Source organism: Antennarius striatus, chromosome 1, assembly GCF_040054535.1.
Source record: "Antennarius striatus isolate MH-2024 chromosome 1, ASM4005453v1, whole genome shotgun sequence".
Taxonomy (NCBI): domain Eukaryota; kingdom Metazoa; phylum Chordata; class Actinopteri; order Lophiiformes; family Antennariidae; genus Antennarius; species Antennarius striatus.
This window is the reverse complement of record NC_090776.1, coordinates 21428817-21449733: the sequence shown is the minus strand read 5'-3', so window position 1 is coordinate 21449733 and position 20917 is coordinate 21428817. Positions and strand designations below refer to the sequence as shown.

Below are 20917 nucleotides of genomic sequence, written 5' to 3'. Positions count from 1 at the left end.
GCATTTAAAAAGAGAGAAAATAAATTCATTCCAGGCATAGAAATTTTTTTTAAAAATGCATATTTTCTACAGGGAAACCCTAACTAACTTGGACTAAAATAATTTGATTCATGACAGGATTTTGTTAATATGTGTAATAAAAAAGTGACTAATTAACGGCATAAATTAAATGAGGTCGTTCTCCTCCGCACATTTTAATCTCCAGCGTATACTGTTTTTGTTTTGTGATGATTAAACGGCTATACACGCAAGCGAGGTAAAATATGGCTTTTTTTTGGAAGAACGCAAACCATCTGGCAGCTCATTTTACCTGCTTCCACACATAGTTCACGCTCCAATTAGGAGTCATTAGTCAGAGAAGGCGAAGACTCAACATGTAAAATAAAAACCGCTATTCAGATGAATCCAAATCGGTAAATGTATGAAACGTGAGATAGGATACTTTTGGGGTTGGCGGAGTGAGACCTCCGGTTAAGAAGTGTTCGTAAACACAGAGTTGTAAAGCATGGAACAGCTGCAAAGGGGCCGGCTCGTGACGGGGGGAACATGACAATAATGTTCCATTTCCTAAACTCTGGGGGCCTCAGATGGGGATGGGGGGGGGGGGGGCGCTAGGTGTTACTGTTTAATGTCAGTGCAAACTACACAGCTCTATATTACCTTTATCGTGTAGGAGGAGTGGGAGGAGGACACAGAGAAAAGGGGCAGGCAGGTAGAGAGAGAGAGAGAGAGAGAGAAACACAATATTCCTGTTAGAACCTGGTCTGCATAGTCTGAAGCCTTTCATGTCGACCACTCAAAGCTTCCTGGACTAAACACAGGACTGCGGACTCATTGAGAGCAATATTGTGATAGGAAGATGAAAGCTTCCATTTCCCTAAGAAAACTGGGCCTTTATTATGCTTTTCCTTTCAGTGCTGTTATTATTTATCTCCCTTTCTTCTCTTGGACTCTTTTAAACTCGTCCAAAACACTAGCTCTCTATGCGGTTACTACTCTCTATCTGGCATCGTTTCAAGTCCACGGCTTAAGGGAAATGGTAATGATAGGAGTGTTTGAAGGAGTCTAAAACAAGCCCAGACACACAGCACGGGTTTTTTGAAACCAGGGTGACACGGGGATCAATCTGAGAAATCATGCACACGTATCTTTCTAGCACCAGCTTTAATAGTGACTCGGCAGGAGACATGCTCAGAATATCTTTTTCAGGATAGAGAGGCTGCAAACCTGCTGAGGAAAAAGAAACTTGCAATTTCTTGACGACCAGAATTAATCCAGTGATAATTGTCTGCACATTCATGGGTGCAATACAAATTAGGAGTTGCTAATAGCTAATTTAGGTCGCTTTTAATGATGCCAATTTTGCTTAAATGTAAACAAATGCAGGCTCAAATGTACCCTGTCATGTTATTAGCCCTTCATACAGAGATAGCTCAACAGTCTCACAAAGAAGACCCTTCTAATGACTCAGTTATTACCTCTGCCACCATATCAGAGTCGAGCAAACACCCCACCTTCACACCTTCACTGGGTCTATGCAGAAAGGCAGGGTGAAGTAAAAAAGCAGGAGACCCAAATTGTAAAAGAGGTTATTGAATCATTGGAAATTCCAGGCTGATATCTCGCATTGGTTACAAAAATAAGAGCATGATTCTCCATCAAACAAGATAAAAAATAAATCATGAAAGACAAGTTAATTTGAATGTAAATATTTATTTGCCAATCTGAATGTCCATAAGCATGTTGAACAATGACACTGTGGACACCCCTCTATCCACTCACATACACTTATTGTAATATGTTGACGACTGATTGGCATAAAGCTAACAGCTGAAAATCTTAGCCAGAGGACACCAGGATTTTTTTTCTTTCAATCATTCATTCTAAGAAAATGAGGTTCAGCTCCATCCAACTGTTCACATCACCTTCTTTGCACTTGAGTCACCACAAGGTGCTTTTCTTGGGATTTATACGGGTGTTGAAAAACAGAGCAAATCCACAGGCTGAGGTCACCGCATCTCACCACAGTAGATTTAGCGATGATGTCATCAGACAGGAAGATTGTTTCCTGTAAGACGCTCTGGTTCTAATTAGAGAGGGGTGACTTGGAGAGTGGGGAGGGAGTGCATGGGGTATTGAGACCCCCACCCAAAAAAACTCCTGGCTGCATGACAAATAGACTGATCCTAAGACCAGAACCAGGGACCAGGGACTTTTACCGACTTCTGTGATGCCACATTTAATGTTTTTTAAACTCGGTGCATGATGTTAGAATGGAAAAGTGTACAAGCAATACAGCCTATAACTATCTTTATAACATTTAGCTTTTTCTTCAATTCTTACCAGTAATACGTAAAAATATTTTCTCGATATAATTACTTAAATTAAGTAATGTAGATATTGACAAGTAGTAGAAATAGACAGTTATTAATAGTAAGTTAATTAAAAATTATTATTTGAGTATTGCTTAATAATGTTGTAAGTCAGTCCTTCTCTAAACCTAAATGTCCACATAAATAACATTAAGCTCAGTGTTTACGGATAATAAATGTACTTTTAATCTAGATCTGTTCCCACAGCGGACTGTTTCCCCAGTGAAGCTGGTCATCACGGTGACACAACATGATGTCATCTCAACACAACCCACATCTCTCATCCACCTGTCATGATCCTCTGGTTGAGGGGACAGGAAAGGGGGTGTAGTTGGGGTTGTTAGGAGGGGTTCAGGGGTGACCCCTTCCACTGATACAAACATGCAAACTGGTCTCTCTGAAGATAAATCCCTCTGTCTTGTCTAAATCATGACACAATAAATACAGTAAATTAAAATGCACCATGACTTGCATTCATTCTCTCTTTTTAAGTCACTGATAAGAACCCAGTATTTTATGTGCATGTGGGTTAATTCTAATAAATACACTATGAATGCTTTATTCATTTTAACACGCTTCATAACTTGAGTCATAACTAGTTATAAAACACAATGGACATGCACTGAAATACATATTTTTGGACAAACATGCATCTGCGTTACATAAATATAAATTACAACATTAATGCATTACTTTTACGTCCTTTTTAAAGGAATAAGATGATGATAACCTCGGTTGTCTTTATCTCACAATCAACTTGTGACTGATATGTACTGTACATGTGAGGTAGGGGGACAAATGAACACAGGCAGTTAAGAACTTCAGAGGTCGCGTTCGCTTCATTTGGTTTGTTGATGGACGTCTCAGTTCAAAGCAGCCTGGTGTGGATATTCTCTCTCAACAACACTGTTCCAGTGATTGTTGACAGCCTATGTTCTGGAGCCTGGCAGCAATCTGAAATCAAGATCTGCATTTATGCCTCTCACATAAGCCTGACTGAATGTGAGTAATGACTTTAATCTGTGCATTATTTTTGTACTCTTTGTCCTTTAACTCCTTGTTCTCCACACAGATGAAAGGGGTCAGGCCTCTGGCTCGTCTGTCTGTTCCATTATCTGCAGTCTTTACTGTCAGTGGTAAATTTCAGCGGGCCAAACAAAGATAAACAAAGCCCAGGGTCCCAGAGGTGGCTATGGCTGTTCAACATCATCCCCGTCAATACCAGGGTGTCTGTCTAATCATCCATCTGATGAGGTTATCTCTGGGGAGCTCACCAACTCAGGTCAAAATACTGTCCAACCGTTATATCACCATAAACTGTCAGATCTAACAGCAGTGACAGTTTGTAATACACTTTATACAGTTTATAGCAAATTAAGTCCAATTTAATCAATTCAAACACAATCAAGACAAATGTACCTTTTAGTACAGAACTTATTTATATAGTTATAAATCACCACAGATGCCTAAAATAAACCCAAATTTGAAGCAGCATGACAACACATAAACTCAAAAAGATGTACAAACACCACATCCACTGGCAACAGCTATTTGTCAATATTTCCCAATTTGTGCAGCACGTACAAGAGTCCTTGGGCAAGACGCTGCATCTTCAAGCTAAACTCCTCAATCACTGGTTATGCTCAGGCCAGTGGGTTCGTAATCACTATTCCCGAGACCAGTTGTACAACAGGGTTGGTTCATGGAGCAAAAAGCAGTAAAGCAAAGCTTAAATGGAATCAAATACAATCAGTTACAGACGATCTGCTGTGCAAACCTTTACAAAGATCAGCCAGAGACAAAGAAAAAACTGCCACATTAGATAACATATTAATATAATAAAGACGGATTGAAATCTCTACATTTTCTCTGACGGATTGGAGCCGCTTTCAGTATCTAATTACAGAGACAGAATCTCTGCACAACAGGCTATGGAGACATTCTCTGGTTCAGAAACATGATTATAACTTACATTACACAGTGGTACCTCTACTTACGAAATTAATTGGCTCCGTAAGAAATTACGATAGTAGAAAATTAAGTAAGTAGAGTAGTTTTCCATGCAAATGCCCTAATCCGTTCTTTGCCCACAAAAACTCCAACATAAATATTTTATAAAGCATAAAAATGCATCACAATATGTAACAAATACATGTTAAGATTAGATTATTACACAATAAATGAGAGTTGTGAATAACGTAAAAAACAAAGAATAGAGTAAAGAATAATAATGATGGTCATTTACCTTTTAACAGCTGTCCTCATTGTGTTTTGCCCTCTTTGGTTCATGCACTCCAACAGAGTGAATTCCAGTCCTCCTTTTGAACTTCTCGAACCACCCACGCGATGCCTTAAACTCCTTAAACTTCTTTTTGTTTTAATAACGTGTCGATTGTAGATACATTTCCGCCATATCTTTTGGGGAGATCAACCAAACACATCCCTTTTTCATGCTTTTCTGTTATCTCTTGCTTTGTTTGTACGGACAAAAAAAAAAATCTTTTCTTCGTCTTTTCTTGTCCTCTTTTCTCCATTACTTTCTTGGGGTCCATAGCAAATACTCAAAAAGTTAATATACTGTATTTGCGTAAAACTATCAGAGCACCTCACGGGTCGAGGGACCCGTGAGGTGCAGCTATAAGAGCAGCTATAAGAGCAGCTATAAGAATGTTGCGTTCAGGAACCTGTAGGAGATTCGAGTAACAGCCCATACTGTATTTTTACCTTTCGTAAGTCGAAAGTTCTTCGTAACTAGAGGCAATATTTTCCTGCCAATAAATTTCGTAAGTAGAAAATTTCGTAAGTAGAGGTACCACTGTATATATATTTTGAAGGGGCCAACTTAGATGGAACCAAAGTAACTGCAGTTTTCAGAAGTACTGTACAACAAACACTGAGCAATCATGCTGCTGGCTTGATTAATGACCTCCAGAACAGAACATACACTACTGCTTCAAACAAGTTCACAAAGTCTGACCTCCTTACAGGCACAGAAAGCGTACTGGCCTCATTATTGACTTAAAGTGTTCCTCTGTAGGCCTACCTCGCTTCATCATGCCAGCTCCAAAAACAGTCCTGGACTGGAATACAGAGCTCCGCGTTGACCGTTTTTAGAATAATCGGTTGACTTTTCAGGAAGCAAAAAAGGGTAATGCAAATGCAAACAAACTTATTTCGGTTCTTTAGTGTTGATTTGTTAATGAACTTGTTCGTGTTTCTACATCAGAACAAACTAAAAGGAAGCACAAACATTGTGTTCAAGGACACAGATGCCCTGCTTCAGGAAAAAAAAGGCAGTTTATGCTGACATGTATGGACCTCAGCCCACGTCAGAATGGGAGCAACTTGACATAAAAAGCTCAAATGAGGTTAAAAATGTTGAATCAAGTAGAAATAAGACACTAATAAGACAATAAAAGTTACTGTACCTGTAAAATTTCATTTCTGTCGAGCAGCTTTTCTAGGGATGTGGGTTATGGGTAGTAACACATGCAGCATTACACCATTAGGATTACTACTGCATTTAATCCACAGTCTATGTCTACATTTACTAGGCTCTAATGCTCCTGTGTGTCCTGGCCTGCTTTGGTTCAAAGGGAGGAACCCTAAAGAGTTTCTCAGCTACATCACATTACTGCTGAATATATGATCTCTTGTCTTTGAGCTGTTAAAGGCAGATGGGTAGACAGAGACAGAGAATACATTCTTTGAAAGTCATGCATCAGACAGCACTGCAAGAAACATTTCTAGGTCTCAAGTTTCTGAGCCTAGAGCACACTTCCTTTTTTTTTTTTTCCTAACATCACGCACAGTACAAACCTCTCAGAAACAAGGGTGTCTGAGTGATCTGTCAAAAGTAAATGTCAATCTGTTTTGTCATCCATACTCAGGGTTCTCGCTCGCACAAGGCCCAGAGGGGAGTTAAAATCTGAGCTCACCATCATCTTCCCCTCATCCTGCAGCCCCACAGTCACCACAGCCGGGGAGGAAGTGTCACGTCCAACCGCTGTGCCATTTACACAAACAAGCTGACATGCACACATATGTACACCCCAGCCCTTGCAGCTTCCCAGAAATATCCCACAAGATACAACGTCTCCTCCCACGAGCCACGAACCCTCTCTTCGTCTGTCTTCAGCCCTCCTGTCAGACAGGTGCCTACGCAGCTGCCCATCAGCATCCCTCAGCCAGTCCAGCGACAATCACTCTGTCCAGTCAAATAATGGAGGAAGCCAATTACAGGCAAGGAGTCTACTCTAACAAAAATACAAGGGAGATATTTCAAGTTAAAGAACTCCCTGTTTTGAACTTGCCACCAAAGATCTCTTTTTATTTTAATTCATTTTTGCAAAAATTTGGAAAAACAAAATTAAACCAAGTATGAAAAAAGCAGATAATTAAGATTTCTAGGCATATGCATGACACAATTACAGCTTGATTACAGTATTCCACGTCTGCAAGCACACCTTCATCAGACCAGAGGAAAGCATGTGTGTGGTAGAGGGAGAAATGTGTGTATGTAGGAAGAAAAATTCTAGAAACATTTAAATGTTTGCAATCACCAGCTGGTCTCCCCAGATAGCCTTCATATCCCGGTACACAGCAGTGTCACAAACTAAATGCACAGAGGATGCGCTCCCGTAAATATTTTGATTCAGCTCTATCATGTAGTGTACACACACATGCACGTACACACACACACACACACACACACACACACACACGTACACACACACACTTACACACGTACACACACACACACACACACACACACACACACACACACACGTACACACACACACTTACACACGTACACACACACACACACACACACACACACACACACACACACACACACACACACACACACACACACACACACACACACACACACACACACATCATGCTTGGCCTTACAACTTACATTTCCAACGTGATTTAGAACTCCTACATTTATTTTTAGACTGAGGAGAGAGGAACACTAGCTTGGAGAGGAAAAAGTGGGGGATTTGAGAATAAAATAAATAAATAAGAAAATTCCCAGCAGTCGACATAATGATAGGAAGTGTTGTGTTGATTTTTTTTTTTTTTTTTAAATCAGGCCGCTATTCAGGTCTCTGGTGAGGCTCTCACGCTTGCTTACACAAGCAAAAGCTTTCAGTGGCATCTGCAGCTGCATTCATGCTTTACAGGTAAACTGCAGGCTCTTCACACAGCTGCCTCTGCAAAGGTAGCTCTGACTCCAGGTGTGCCTTCGCCTCAGCACCACCCTCACCAATGCCATTGTCTTTGCCACAGACATAAACATGGGTCCCAACTGATAATCACCCTGAGAAATACAGCAATCACCTGCTACAAAAATCACAGTTACATTTTTGGGGTGTTATAAGCTTTTTTTTTACAGCATCCATTAGTTAATGCAACTATTCCTCACCTCTGCCTCCTGTTAGTTCAATAACAGCATTCTAACACCTATTAAAGCTGCCAGACAGGCTCCCACTCAAACATTTCTAACATATACCACCTATCAGAAAGTGTCTTGAGGTTTTTCCCTTCTCTATCAGTGGGTTATGAGACCTACAGCCTTTATTCAACACTCCCATCTTTATTCTTTCAAATGGGATCAAAGACTAACTGGTATAATTCCTCCAAGCTCCGGGCTTTATCTTCTGAGCAGCACTGAGTGACAAGAAGAAGCTTTATTTCATCCCGTGCTCTAACACTGTTTTTCCTCATCTAGCATTGCACAGCTTGATTGTATTCTTATGAGTCACAAACCGCACCTGCGCCCATGTGTTAAGTAGTGACAAATAAAAGCCCAGCGTCCATTTACACAACAAAGAGATGTAACCCGCGAGGCAACAATTCGTCGTCTCCCTCCCTGCGTCTGACAAGACCTCAGATATATCACTTATTTAAGAGGAAGGAGGTACACGTCCCTGCTGCCACCAGACTCTTCTCTCCCTCATGCTCTGACAAACTTCTTTTCAAATACAAATCCAGAAACAAAACACATGCCAGCCTTTTATGTTCCACGGCATGTACTGTATTTGATTTCAGAGAAACAGCAGCGGAGGTGACGATTATCGAAGCTCTCAAAGGCAAATCCAGTCTCAAACTTCCCCTGCCAAAAAAAAAAAAAGAAAAAGCCATTTTACTGTTTAAGGAAGAGGGTGGGTTTTAGGTAAACCAGTTGCTTCTTATATAAAAAATAAAAAAAGGGGGGGGGGATCCATTGTCTTTTACCAGTTCAAGGAATTAAAGGCAAAGCTTAATAAAAGCTTTGGCAATCCACCAGGGTTTTAACAATGAACATCTGACTTACTGATTTATGCATATTAATGAGCTCCAATACCCACTGTCGAAGCAAACGCAAGCTGAGCTCCACACTCCTCTGCATCCTAATGGTTTCTGGTCCACCGGGATCATTACCAATAGAAATTTCAGATATTCTGTGCTATTAATCTCTGTCTGTCCTCCTGTTCAGCTACGTAATGACTAATTAAACATCAAAAGAGCAGAGCTGGGGATCCACTCTGACAGCCTATCCTTCTCCCAGGAGAGGCCATGAGGAGGCGAGACTCTGACAGGGCAGCACTGAAAATCAATCGCCTCAAGGTGCACGTGTGTGCACATTTAAAAAAGCACACAAACACACACACAAGGTGCAGAAACATTTGGAGACATTTACACACTAATGTTAAACATCAAGCATGTAAACAACCAACAAATAAGTCAGATATGTCATGAACGGGCAACACCGCTGTCACCAGAGAACACCACAAAAACAACTGAATTCCCGCTTGTGATGTTGAGTGATGTGGTAGTGATGTCAAAAATGCTCTTTGTGCGTCACTGCTAGTGTGTGTGTATGTGTGTGTGTGTGTGTGTGTGTGTGTGTGTGTGTGTGTGTGTGTGTGTGTGTGTGTGTCTGCTTAAGTAAGCTCACTGTGAATTCTATTTATATAAGAGGAAGATGATCTTCCACTCACAGATGACGGCAGGCCAGGAGGGACCTTGCGAACCTTTTTTGTTTGTAGAGGATCTGAGAGGAGATAAAAGGACATCCAGTCATTCACAGGTAAAAAGAGGCAACGGTGAATGTGCTACAAACAAGCCACAACGCACCAATAAAATCTACTCTACGGTACTGTTCTGTAAATGTTAGTGTGAAATTTTGAACTTGCACATAAAAAACCTTTATAAGATACTTCAGATAATTACATTACACACACATCTTTCTTTCTCTGTGGGTGACTGAATATATGTTGATCATTTCCACTAATGTTCAATTTTAAAATATCATATCTTTATTGTTTAATTGAAACTTGATATAAAGTGTTGTTCATTTGATTTCATTTTTGTGAGGTTCTTATTGTTTTAAATATTGTCTAAGCCACTGGTCCCTGAGGAAGAATGTCTTCATTCTGATTAGACGGCACTGACCAATGGGCAGAGCATCTGCTAGAGAGCGTCTTCTAGGATTGGCTGCAGTGAAGGAGTATAATGGTGCTGCTGACTTCCCCGGCGTAGTCACTGATCCAGGACTTGCCAACCCGACGTCAGGCCTTGCAGAAGACTGAAACACATTCAACACAAATTCACAAATTCAGCAAGGAAATAAATGTTTCCAACAACGTAAGACACCACGTGATCAATTTTTTTTTCATAAATAACAACCTTGCAATCTCTAATCAAATTGTCTGTGTGTAAATATTAACAGAGTAAATAATCACGTGGGCAAAAACCATTGCAAATATGTTACATGTAAACTGCAGCAGTAGCACACATGTAGAGTAATAATTCCCACAGTGGGTGACGAGACACTCGCATTCACATGACACATCATCCTGTCACCTACAACGCTCTGACCTCTACGACCCCAACACATTGGGTTAAGGAGTCAAGGAAGGAGCTTGGTTTACTCGATCGATCAGCTAAAGCCCAGCTCACGCGAGTGTACTAGTAAGTTTCTTTGCTTCTAGTAAAACCATTTATGAAGGACCTACTATGATGCCTGCGACGATCTTTGTGAACACCACTGAATATGCTCTAATGAATCAACAGGTGAGAGAAGGGCTAGTTAGTGTCACAGGATCAAATTAATTTCAAACTGCAAAAACAAGTAGTTCTAAACCTCTGCATGTTGAGATTCAGTTTTGAAATGATGATAAACTCGTTGTGAGAACGAGTGACGTGTGCCTGAGGCCGATCGGGCAGAGTTGACAGAAGAATCCAAACACAGCAGAAACTTCTGGGCAATGACTGTGTAATAATGCACAGTAGCTCCCATGAGACTCCCTGTCATCTTTCAATTATATCATGAGATCAATTTTATTCATTTCAGTATTTGATTTATCCAGAACTCACACTGGAATGTTACAGAGAAAGCTGTTCAGCGTTACATCACTGTGTTCAACTCTTCCAGTTTATTACATGTAGTTATAGTTGTTCTTTGTTGATACTATTAAAAACATCAAAGATATTTCTTATTTCTATAAACAATAAAGAGGACCATATTGTATATTCTCTGCACCTGTGGACACATTTGTTCAAGTTAGGATAATAATAATGAACAAATCATACAATTCTAACACAGTTACTGTAGATCACACAATAGCTGAACAATAGCTGCCACCCACACTTAAACAGAAGAAGACAGACAGCCAATCACATCAAACAAATAGAGGAATGCATTTTTATATTGATTGCTTTATTTGTTAACACAATTTTTTTTAAATCAAGATGTTCAACTTTGCAGTATGAGCTACGAGCTTGTGATGACACGATACCTTTGAAGACGATTGTACCATTGTATCTGCATCTACAACAGCTACAGCAGCTCCACCTCTGCCCGTTGGTTCATCAGTACATCCATGCATCTGTCAACAGATCTCTGTCCACCCTAAAGGAAATGCAGTTTTCTATCTTCGACATAGGAATTTGGAATAGAGGTCAGGTCCTTATAAAAATGTGAGCGTGAGAATGAATGGATGCTCTGATGCCGATATTTTTTTTTGTGGATTTTCACTTGTTTCACACTGAACTGCATTGAAAAAGGTATTTTCATAGCAGGAACATCAGAGCATTACACCAGGGTGGATGTTTGAAATAACAAAGATTCCTCTGCTTGGATTCATTTCTGCAGAATGAAAGTCATCTTCACTTTAAGAATGAAGTGCACTGCCAAAAGGTTTCAGGATGTTTTCAGTTCCTCAGAGAGTCAAAATTTCAAAAATGTAACTTGAAGTTTTGAAAAATCTGAAAATGAGCAAGACATCAAAGGAAGGAAGTTTCAATGAGGGAGATTAATGTCAATAAATAAATTATGGATTTCCACTAGTGGCAATAGTCTGACTGCTTTTAGTGGTAGTTATAGTGCTGGAAGCACTTATTTATACAGGAACAGATTAATTCATAATAATCCAACCTTAATTTAAACAAAGACATGGATTCACTTTCTGATATCAGAGGATCATTTAGTCCAGGCAACATTTAAAGGTTACAGTAAAACTGACCAAAAAACAACAACTTCCAGAGAAGTGTAAGATTCACCTGACAGGGGAGCTCACTACTAATACCAGTGTGTGTGCGCGTGTGTGTGTGTGTGTGTGTGTGTGTGTGTGTGTGTGTGTGTGTGTGTGTGTGTGTGTGTGTGTGTGTGTGCATGTGTGTGTGTGTGTGTGTGTCAGATGAGAAACTTACCTGGCAGCCAGATGCTCCAGCATTCCTCTCATAACCAACATATGAAGTTCTCTCTGATTTTCCTGCAAAAACACAGATAGGACATATATTTTTTATGATAATTGTGAACACAACTGGAATAGTGACATGAGCAATCACACCGGTTATTTTCTTTACTGAACTTTTTTCTTTTGTTTGCTTTTTGCTTTCTTACTATTTTGTTATTACAAAAAGAAAACTGGAAGCAGAATGGGAAAGATGGGAATGGGATGGGAATCAACAGCCTGGCATACAATTGATATATTTACTCAGATTAAACTGTAGAGCCTTCATGAGTTTTAAAACTGTCAGACACAATTAACTCAGGTTTCCATCATTGCATTTCAAAAAATATGACTCCCTCGGGTCATGGCACAGTGTAGTACGGACTAACCATATTAACGCACCACAGACACAGAGTAGTTTAGACAAGTGAACATTTGTAATCCCCCAATTTGAGCCAGAACGATTCCTCACTTTGACAAGCCTCTTCATAAAAGCCTTTCTGTAAGTGTCACATTCAATGCAAACACCCTAAAGTGTGCACAACCACCAAGGGAAAAATAAAAGTTCCAGGATCCAACACACATGTATCTAACACATCACAATTTCCAAACTCAGCAGTTTTACTCCCCCGGAAAAACAAACAAACAAACAAATGAGAGCACCAGGGAGGAAATGATGAATAACTTTCACTGTGTCGTACATTATTTTGGTCAGATTTCCAAATATTACAAGCGCGCACACACAAGCGCTGGAACTAAATTCTGTTTACTCTGGGGAAAAGCTAAGTATTTTTTTTGTGAGTTAAAAACCTGCATAGCCTGTATATTTTGTTACACAATGAGTGATTTGAACACTGCTTTCACCAATGCAGGTGAACCCAGGCACACGTAAGAGAATTCACTTGTGCTTGTCTGAGCAGCCCCGCAGGAGACGGTTGTTCTGCATCTGTGCAGCCTGTCTCCAGAGGCTGAGGGAGCTGGGGGAATCAGGGAAGATGCTTAAGCTGCTATTCTACAACAATAATGTGTTGCTGTTGTGTACAGTCATTCTTGCAAGAGGTAAATAGGATTAAGGTGTCAGTTATCTCCAACATTGCTCATAAAGGCAGGATGATGAAACAGATCCTTTGACATATTTTCATTTCTTTATTTCCAGTCAAAGTTCCCATTTTTGCTGCAAAGGAAAAGATCCGGTCAAGCACAGGAAGGAAATATTGATTGGCAGCATGTGTTCATACGTAAATAATTAACTGCCATTGTTGTAGTTCCATAAGCAACTTCATTAGCCGGAATAAAATAAACTGAAATTAATGTCTCGGTTCACATTATGACACAGAAAATCAGCCAATCAACAAAGGAAACTCAGCACAGAGGCTCTGCACCCTGGGCTAAAGCATCGATGTCATCTGCATAGCATAAACACAGACGACCAAGTCATAGACAGTAGAAATAAGAAACCGGTGGCCAAAATCCTGCGCACAAACATTTACTGCATTTGTAAGCAATGAGAGACATTAACTTGCTACAGTATGGACAAGGACACCACTTGCTTGTGCAAAATAAGTGAGAAATTACACTTCCTCCCACCAGCTGTAGCCATTAAATCAGCCTATTCTGTGCTTGTGTTATGGATACTCTATGATTGAAAAAATCCATGTAATTAATCACAAAAGTCGGCTGCTATGACTGATGCTGCGCCTTTTCCTCCTGTTATCAACAACATATCAGCTTATATTGCATCATTATATGAGAGCAAACGCATGGATGGATGTCCAGACTCTGGTTCATTCTGCGAACTGTAACACACCCTTCCTGCCCTGTCTCCCACCATCCATTAATCTCAGTGTGAAGATAAAATGAGGCTGAAATGTAATGAAATTAATACTCTTATTATTCTACATGGAAACGGTCTGCACGCCAAGATTTGAACGTGGCTATCTTTGAACATGAGACACCCGTTTTTAACCATGATGGACAGATAGGATGGTGCTCTTGGTCTGAAAAAATAAATTCATGAAATAATTCGTGCACAAAAAGTATCCAAACAAAGGGAGTCTTCTCAACAAGAACCATCAGCAGTCACAACAACCTTCACATTGACATCGCTGAGATACTACAGCTAGCTAAAACATTGGGAGTGCACCTTTGGAATGACACCCATTTCATGTCCAAAGGTCATGCATGAGCAGATCTGACGCAGATGTTGCAGATGACCACTTTGTACTGTGATGTGTCCAGTGAAACAACGCGGTGTTGTGTAGACGGATTGATAAAGAACTACTCGCCTATCCTCCATTCATCATTTAAATGTATTACAAGCCGGTTATTAATAATTTTTTGTTTTCCCTCCCAGCAGATGTGTGCGATCACCATCTCACAACAACAGCAACACCAGTACAGCTGCTTCCAGAAGGCTCATGTGCTGCGTATGATGACAACAACCATCAGGTCAATCGAGTCTGAAGTGCAACACTCGATCAGTCACCAAAGTCATTATCAGTCTTACAGGATTCACCATCGGTAACAGACAATATAGGAATTATTAGACAGTACAGCACCATGCAAAGAAAAATATAACTTATGAGACAAACATTCTATGTATTCTGAAATATCCTGTGTACGTGTGTATTAGTGTATCACAAATGCCCTGAAGGGTTTTAGCTATGACCGTGACTCATCTCAGTGTGAAGAATCTATATTTAACAGAACGTGTCCTAGAAGATCGATGAATTCAGGAGAAAATTAATAGATGTTAATATTTCCACAGAGACAAACAAAATGGTTTTCTCTTTATGTCGTTTATATAGCTATATCTGTTGCTCTTGTTTCAACAGAGTCAGTCATTAGCATTTTACTATAGTGGAATAAATCAGGCTATACCCATCGGACCACACAGTCCACATTTGACAAGCGTTATAGTGAATAAAGATTCTCATTATTAAAGCTGTTTCACTGCAGTAAAAAGTTTCAACTACTGTAGACTAAACTCAAAAAGGACGAGGCTTAGGTACTTTGCTCAGAGAGACTTCTACAGACATGAGTCAAAAGTATCTTTTATTTTCCCTGCTCATATGTTCATTAATATTCCATAAGTTTAGAATACTTGTGACTTTGCTTCTTGTAGGGCATCAAATTACATTCAATGTTTTCTTTTCAAGAACAAACTGTGACTAAAATTTGAACACATCAGAAAATGAGTGTATGTAGTGACACTTTGTTTGATGCTCCATCATAAATGTAACTTTTACAACAAGTTGTATGCAAATCACTTCATGATAACCGTAGTGCTTTAAATAGTAAGAATTATTTTTTTCTAAACTTCTCTGACAGTGAAATGCTCCTATCAGGTTTATTGGTTGGGTTTAATCTTTACAGGATCAGATGTGTTCTGTTTCATTAATATTTTAGAGTCCCAGCTATACCTAACAACTATTTTGGAATCAGGGGTTTATATCCAATTCTAGTGAAACAGATAAATAATATCATGTCATGAACACCTTGATAAGTGAAAGACAGAAGAAAGCTGGTTAGCCACGTCGTCTTCTTAGTCGGTGATTCCAGGCTCTGACTTCGATAATGTAAAATGTAGTGACCTCAGCGTCTCCGGGGATCAATTCAAAACCCTTGCCATAAAAACAACCAATTAGGAGGCATGCTTAATTGCATCCCGGATGCATTCCAGGGGCCTCTTTCTTTTTTGTTTTCCTTTCTCAATGAAAAGCCAAGACTATGAAAACAATCACACAACGCAGGAAATATTACTGATGACGAAACTGAATAGACCTTCTTCTCTGAGCACACAATCGCTGCTGGAGTTTAGGTGTCTGAGCTCTTGTTGACATGTGAAGTTCTCCAATGCACCACATGATTATATATATATATATATATATGTGTGTGTGCGTGTGTGTATTGTATACACACATATATAATATGTATATACACATATATATACATATATACACGTCCACATATATACACACACACATTTATACTTTTTTTACATATGTATATATTTACGTTCTTGACATTTTGATAAAGCATTTCTGTAAAATGTCAGGATAAATTAATAGAAGGTGAAATAATTTTTTGTAACTTTTTAAAATCTTTGTTTAAATCCGTTGATAGTTTTTAATCCTGTTTTAATAAACATAATTATCCTAAAATGATGGTATGGTACTCCTTATATTAGTATATTTGGGTTCTCGTGCCCTGTGGGAATAGACACCTCTGGCAACAAGAGACGGCAGAAGGACAAAGCAGATGCAGCATCGCTGATTTCACCCAACCCCCATGTCTTTACAATGCCTCCTTCTGTTTATTTCTGAAGAGTTTTTGTGAGTCCATCCGATCAAAGCTGCTTGATACTTCCACCAGGATGTGTTTGACAGTAAATAAAAGCTGGCTGGGATAGAGGTTAGGTCAGTGTGAATGAGGAAACGGAGCTTCCTCCCTGGTCAGAGACAGCATCTACAGTCTGCAACAAGAGAACAGACATCATAGACCACTAAGAAACACATCTCCCTCGATCTGAACTAAACATCAGGTTTTGTGTACAGCTTTGTCAGCAGTGACATTATTCAAAATAGCGAGAGCAAATGTTAATGAGTTCTTATTTGCATATTTATTTTTCCTTTGTTGAAATGTCACTGATTATTACGTACTATGATGATAAATGCATCTGCTCATGGAGTCTGATTCGTAATTAGCCATTAGGTGGAATGAATAGATCAATTAAAGTAGAGGGACCAGCATTACAAGGAATCAAGCCAGGAAAAAAGCAGGAATGAGGAATAAAACATATGCTCAGGGGAAAAAGATAATCATCATCACTTTTTGATTAGGCTAGAAATCCAGAAAGGGTTAATAATCAGGAAATGAGCTCAAATGTCATCTAGATATTCTTCGTTTTACTGCATTCTTACACCCTGAAGTATGACTTTTTAAATCAGGACATATTGGCCTTCACACTTGCTAAACATTTCTGTTTCTCCCCAAAAACCCATCTCAGTGTGAGAGTGAAGATGAGGATTTCCTGATTGTATTTATCATTTTCCAGGATAATCGGGTGCCATGGCTTGGCCTATTTGAATTTTCTCCTTCTCTGTAAAAAGGAAAGAGGAGGAGGAGGTGTAAAGGGGAAAATGTTTTCGCTTGGCCTTTGCCTTTTTCTAAGCCAAACTATTCTCCTGCCAATGCTTGTTATTCACGAATGAGGAAAAAAAAAAAGCATTACTGCGGACCAGATGGGTACATTCCACATGACCAAACCAATCAATCACCTTGGTGGGACGCAGGTGTGACACAGCCGTGCAAGCAACACACCATTTCACAGTCTATCAGGCACAAACACATGGTCACCAATCAATGGCACCCTGAGGACCCATGAGGAGGGGTGCTCCTCCGCAGCCTCAGTGGTTCATGGCTGATGACTTCATAATCACACATCCATTCTCTCAGAGGAGAAAGGCAATGAGCTCTCTAATAATGTCTCCCACCATGTGAACACCAACACTGTAATGGATGCTGCTCTGGCATGGACCCTAACACGCTGCCCCCTCCTTCATCACAGATTCAAAGGTGAGCCGAGCCATCAGCTTCAGAGAAGCGACAATCTAAGGCAAACGCTGCATTTACCAAATGGAAGAAATGCCCTCCTGTTGGATATTAGAATTAAACCAGCAAGCAACATCAAAGAGTGAGTTAGCATTAGACACGAGGTGCCAAACAACTGTTGAACAGTGAATCAAAAAAAGAGCGGAGGTGAAGGAGGAGGAAGCACACACAAGGGTTAGGAATGCTCATCCCACTCCAAGCACTGTGGGCATATTTCCTTATGGAGGAAACCTCTGCAAACTGAAGCAGTCCAGAGTTTCAGACTACAGGTTTGAGTCCTAGTTTGGGCGTACAGTAATCCCTCGTTACTCACGATTAATGCGTTCCTGGACCACCAGTGAAAAATGAAATTATGCGATATAGCAACAAACTATTCATTTTATTATTTACGGTAATTTAAACATCTGTGAACCCTCCTCATATTGATATTAATCCACCTTATATTTGTATTACCTCTTCTCACACTCCTATTGACTGTTAAGAGAACTTTTTGTATAATACACGGAAGGGCACTGCTTTCTGTGAGTCTCGGAACAGATGCTGACAGCCAATAGCATGCGCGTACGGTATCATGTGACTACCTACTAAAAATCCGCAATGTAGTGAAGCCGTGCATCTTGAAGCGCGAATAAGCGAGGGATTACTGTACTTCCTGCATTGCTAACTACAATTTCCTGCATGAGTGTAGCACAAATAAATTCTACCATGACTGTTTTAATTGTGTACATTCCTTGAGTATTTCCACCACATACATGAAGTTAGCTACTTGGAAGAGTAAAGTATGAAATTAAAAATGTGTAATATTCATCTTCTACAATGATTTCCAAATATGATTTATCAGTAAACAGACAAAATTAATATACATTATATACAACATTAATATAATGGCAAAAAATATTATCAGATCAGCCAGGTCAATAATTGGTCTATCTTTACAATACGTTCATAAGCTATACATTTTTCGAGAAGTAATAATATTCCTCTACATTAAAAAAGAAGATCATGGGTACATTTGATATATCAAAAATTATCTGGAAGCCATTTATTACTGTCCCTGAACTCAAGTGACTATCTGCATTTTACTTCTCAATCACTTCTCATAAATCTCATTACCAGTACCACAGAGATGCTTTTTAAGTTTATCTTTGGTTTATTAAGTGGCGAGTGCTGTTTTTACTTTTATTTCAAACGAAATGAAGAAACTCATACTTGAGTCAGACCATGGACACAGAGCTATTTATTCAGGGCACAAATGAAAACATGTGTATTTTATCTTTAATGCTCTCAAGACAACATCTGTATTTAAAGTTCAAGAGTACCTGAGTCGGTGCCAAGGCTGCTCTAAGAATCCCAGTTAAACGATCTAGTGAGGCTGCCATGTATAAAGATCATGTGAAAAATATGTCCAGACACAGTTTAATACAGAGTCACATACTCTCCAGCATGGTTTGAATTTACACTACAAGAGCGTAAGATGATATGTACGCCTTTCCTGTGTGTGTGTGTGTGTGTGTGTGTGTGTGTGTGTGTGTGTGTGTGTGTGTGTGTGTCTGTGCGTGCGTGTGTGCGTGTGTGTGTGTGTATGCTGTAGTCAGCAGACGCTAACTATCTGACTAATGTTCTGAATGATTTATGTCTCTTTTAGCTTTGCACTTGTATTAAATAATCTCCAACATTCTTCTTGGCATTAGCTGCCAGCAGTATGAGTCATATGTGTGTGTGTGTGAGGTGGTGGAGGGGCATCAAAAGAGAGATGCGGGATATTCAGAGAGGCCAACAAACATAAAGGGTTTCAGCAGCAGAATTATGTTTTATCTGAACTTCTTTTAACCACAAAATTTGTATTCTCAGCAGAAAATAAAGCTTTTAAGCAAGAATTTCAAGCAGATATCAGTAGACGCGCACTAACAGCTCTGTGGAAATATCTGGGGCCCTTACAAATAACAAAACCGCCACCTTGATCAGAACACATCATATTCTTCCCCACTGCAGTCAGCCTCATGAACAATGCCCCCCCCCCCCCCCAGTAACCATCCGCCCCTCACCACTCTGCAAAGACAGTTTACTGTTTGGACTTATTTTCTTCACCCGCAATCACCATCCTTATACAGTATCTAAACACACCGTAATGTGAATTGTAAATAGTTTTTGTATTCTTATCCTATTCCTCACTCACTACTATTCTCTTCCGCCTTTCTATGCACCGACACTGCGTCAAGTTCCTCGACAGTAATTTTTACTGTACTTGGCAATAAAACCTTTTCTGATTCTGATTCTGATAAAATGCACACACAAACCCGTCCACACATTGTTATACAATCTTGGCAATCTGGCCTTGGCAGCTGTTTTCATAGAGACTTGTTATGTCATCACATCTTGGCCATGCCCCAGCCCCCTGCTTTGGGGACAGCCCTCCAGGCCGACAGAGACTACAGCTGAACTTCTGCAGCTGGACAGCCGTACCGGTCACAAGCAGTGGCTTGAGCCCAGGAAGGCATTGCCGGGGCCGAGCCGAGCGAGAGGAGCCCGACAGTGGTGAGGACCAGGAGGTCTGGGGGAATGTGGGCCGCATGCGAACAAAGAAAGGGGATTTGTGTGTTTTCCCGCTCATCTTCAGCTCATCATGCTCCACTGACCACAATAATAGATAAGCACAGCCACCGGCTCAGCATTATGACTGGCTGCGCCAACTAACAGTAAAGCACCACATCTTCTCATCTTACCTCCTCTTCTGTTCTGTTCTTGGTAAGTACACAACAGATAAATTGTATATGTTCATCTATTCACACATGTGAAAGTGTAAAAACAGTTTTCATGACTTACTCTGCATGTGTTTGTGCATATGAATGACAGTGTGGGGAGAGGGAGTGTTGGAACCACCTGTGACCCAAACTGGGTGCACACCTGAACAGCATCTGGCCACAATCACATCGTGGGTCTGAGGAAGACCTCCTGTGGGACAAAGCATTAGCACATGACACCTGCACCAGTGAAAGTCACTGGGGGTGCCAGTGGGATGTGTGATCTGACACGTAATGAAAAGCCTTAAGGGACCAGAAATGAAAAGGGAACGACTCAAAGGAGATTAATTCTGTTCTGACACAAAAGCTTAACTAACATTACATCACCGTGTAACGCTTTTCATCTCTTAAAAATGTTACTGACACAATCTGAGAATTCTTCAGTTTTAAGAGGGGAGAGGAA

The 20917-nt window shown here is 40.0% G+C and overlaps 1 protein-coding gene across 3 annotated transcripts in view; it reads right to left on the bottom strand.

Annotated features, from left to right (window-relative positions):
* tcf12 (transcription factor 12) overlaps nucleotides 1-20917 on the bottom strand; it is a 69460-nt gene that overhangs the window by 26150 nt on the left and 22393 nt on the right. For all 3 annotated transcript variants that reach the window (XM_068320169.1, XM_068320175.1, XM_068320182.1), the window contains exons 6-8: nucleotides 12078-12139; nucleotides 9819-9951; nucleotides 9365-9417 (exon numbers count right to left, since the gene is read on the bottom strand). In XM_068320169.1, coding sequence (XP_068176270.1) covers nucleotides 9365-9417; nucleotides 9819-9951; nucleotides 12078-12139 — 248 coding nt within the window. The remainder of the gene's footprint in view (nucleotides 1-9364; nucleotides 9418-9818; nucleotides 9952-12077; nucleotides 12140-20917) is intronic.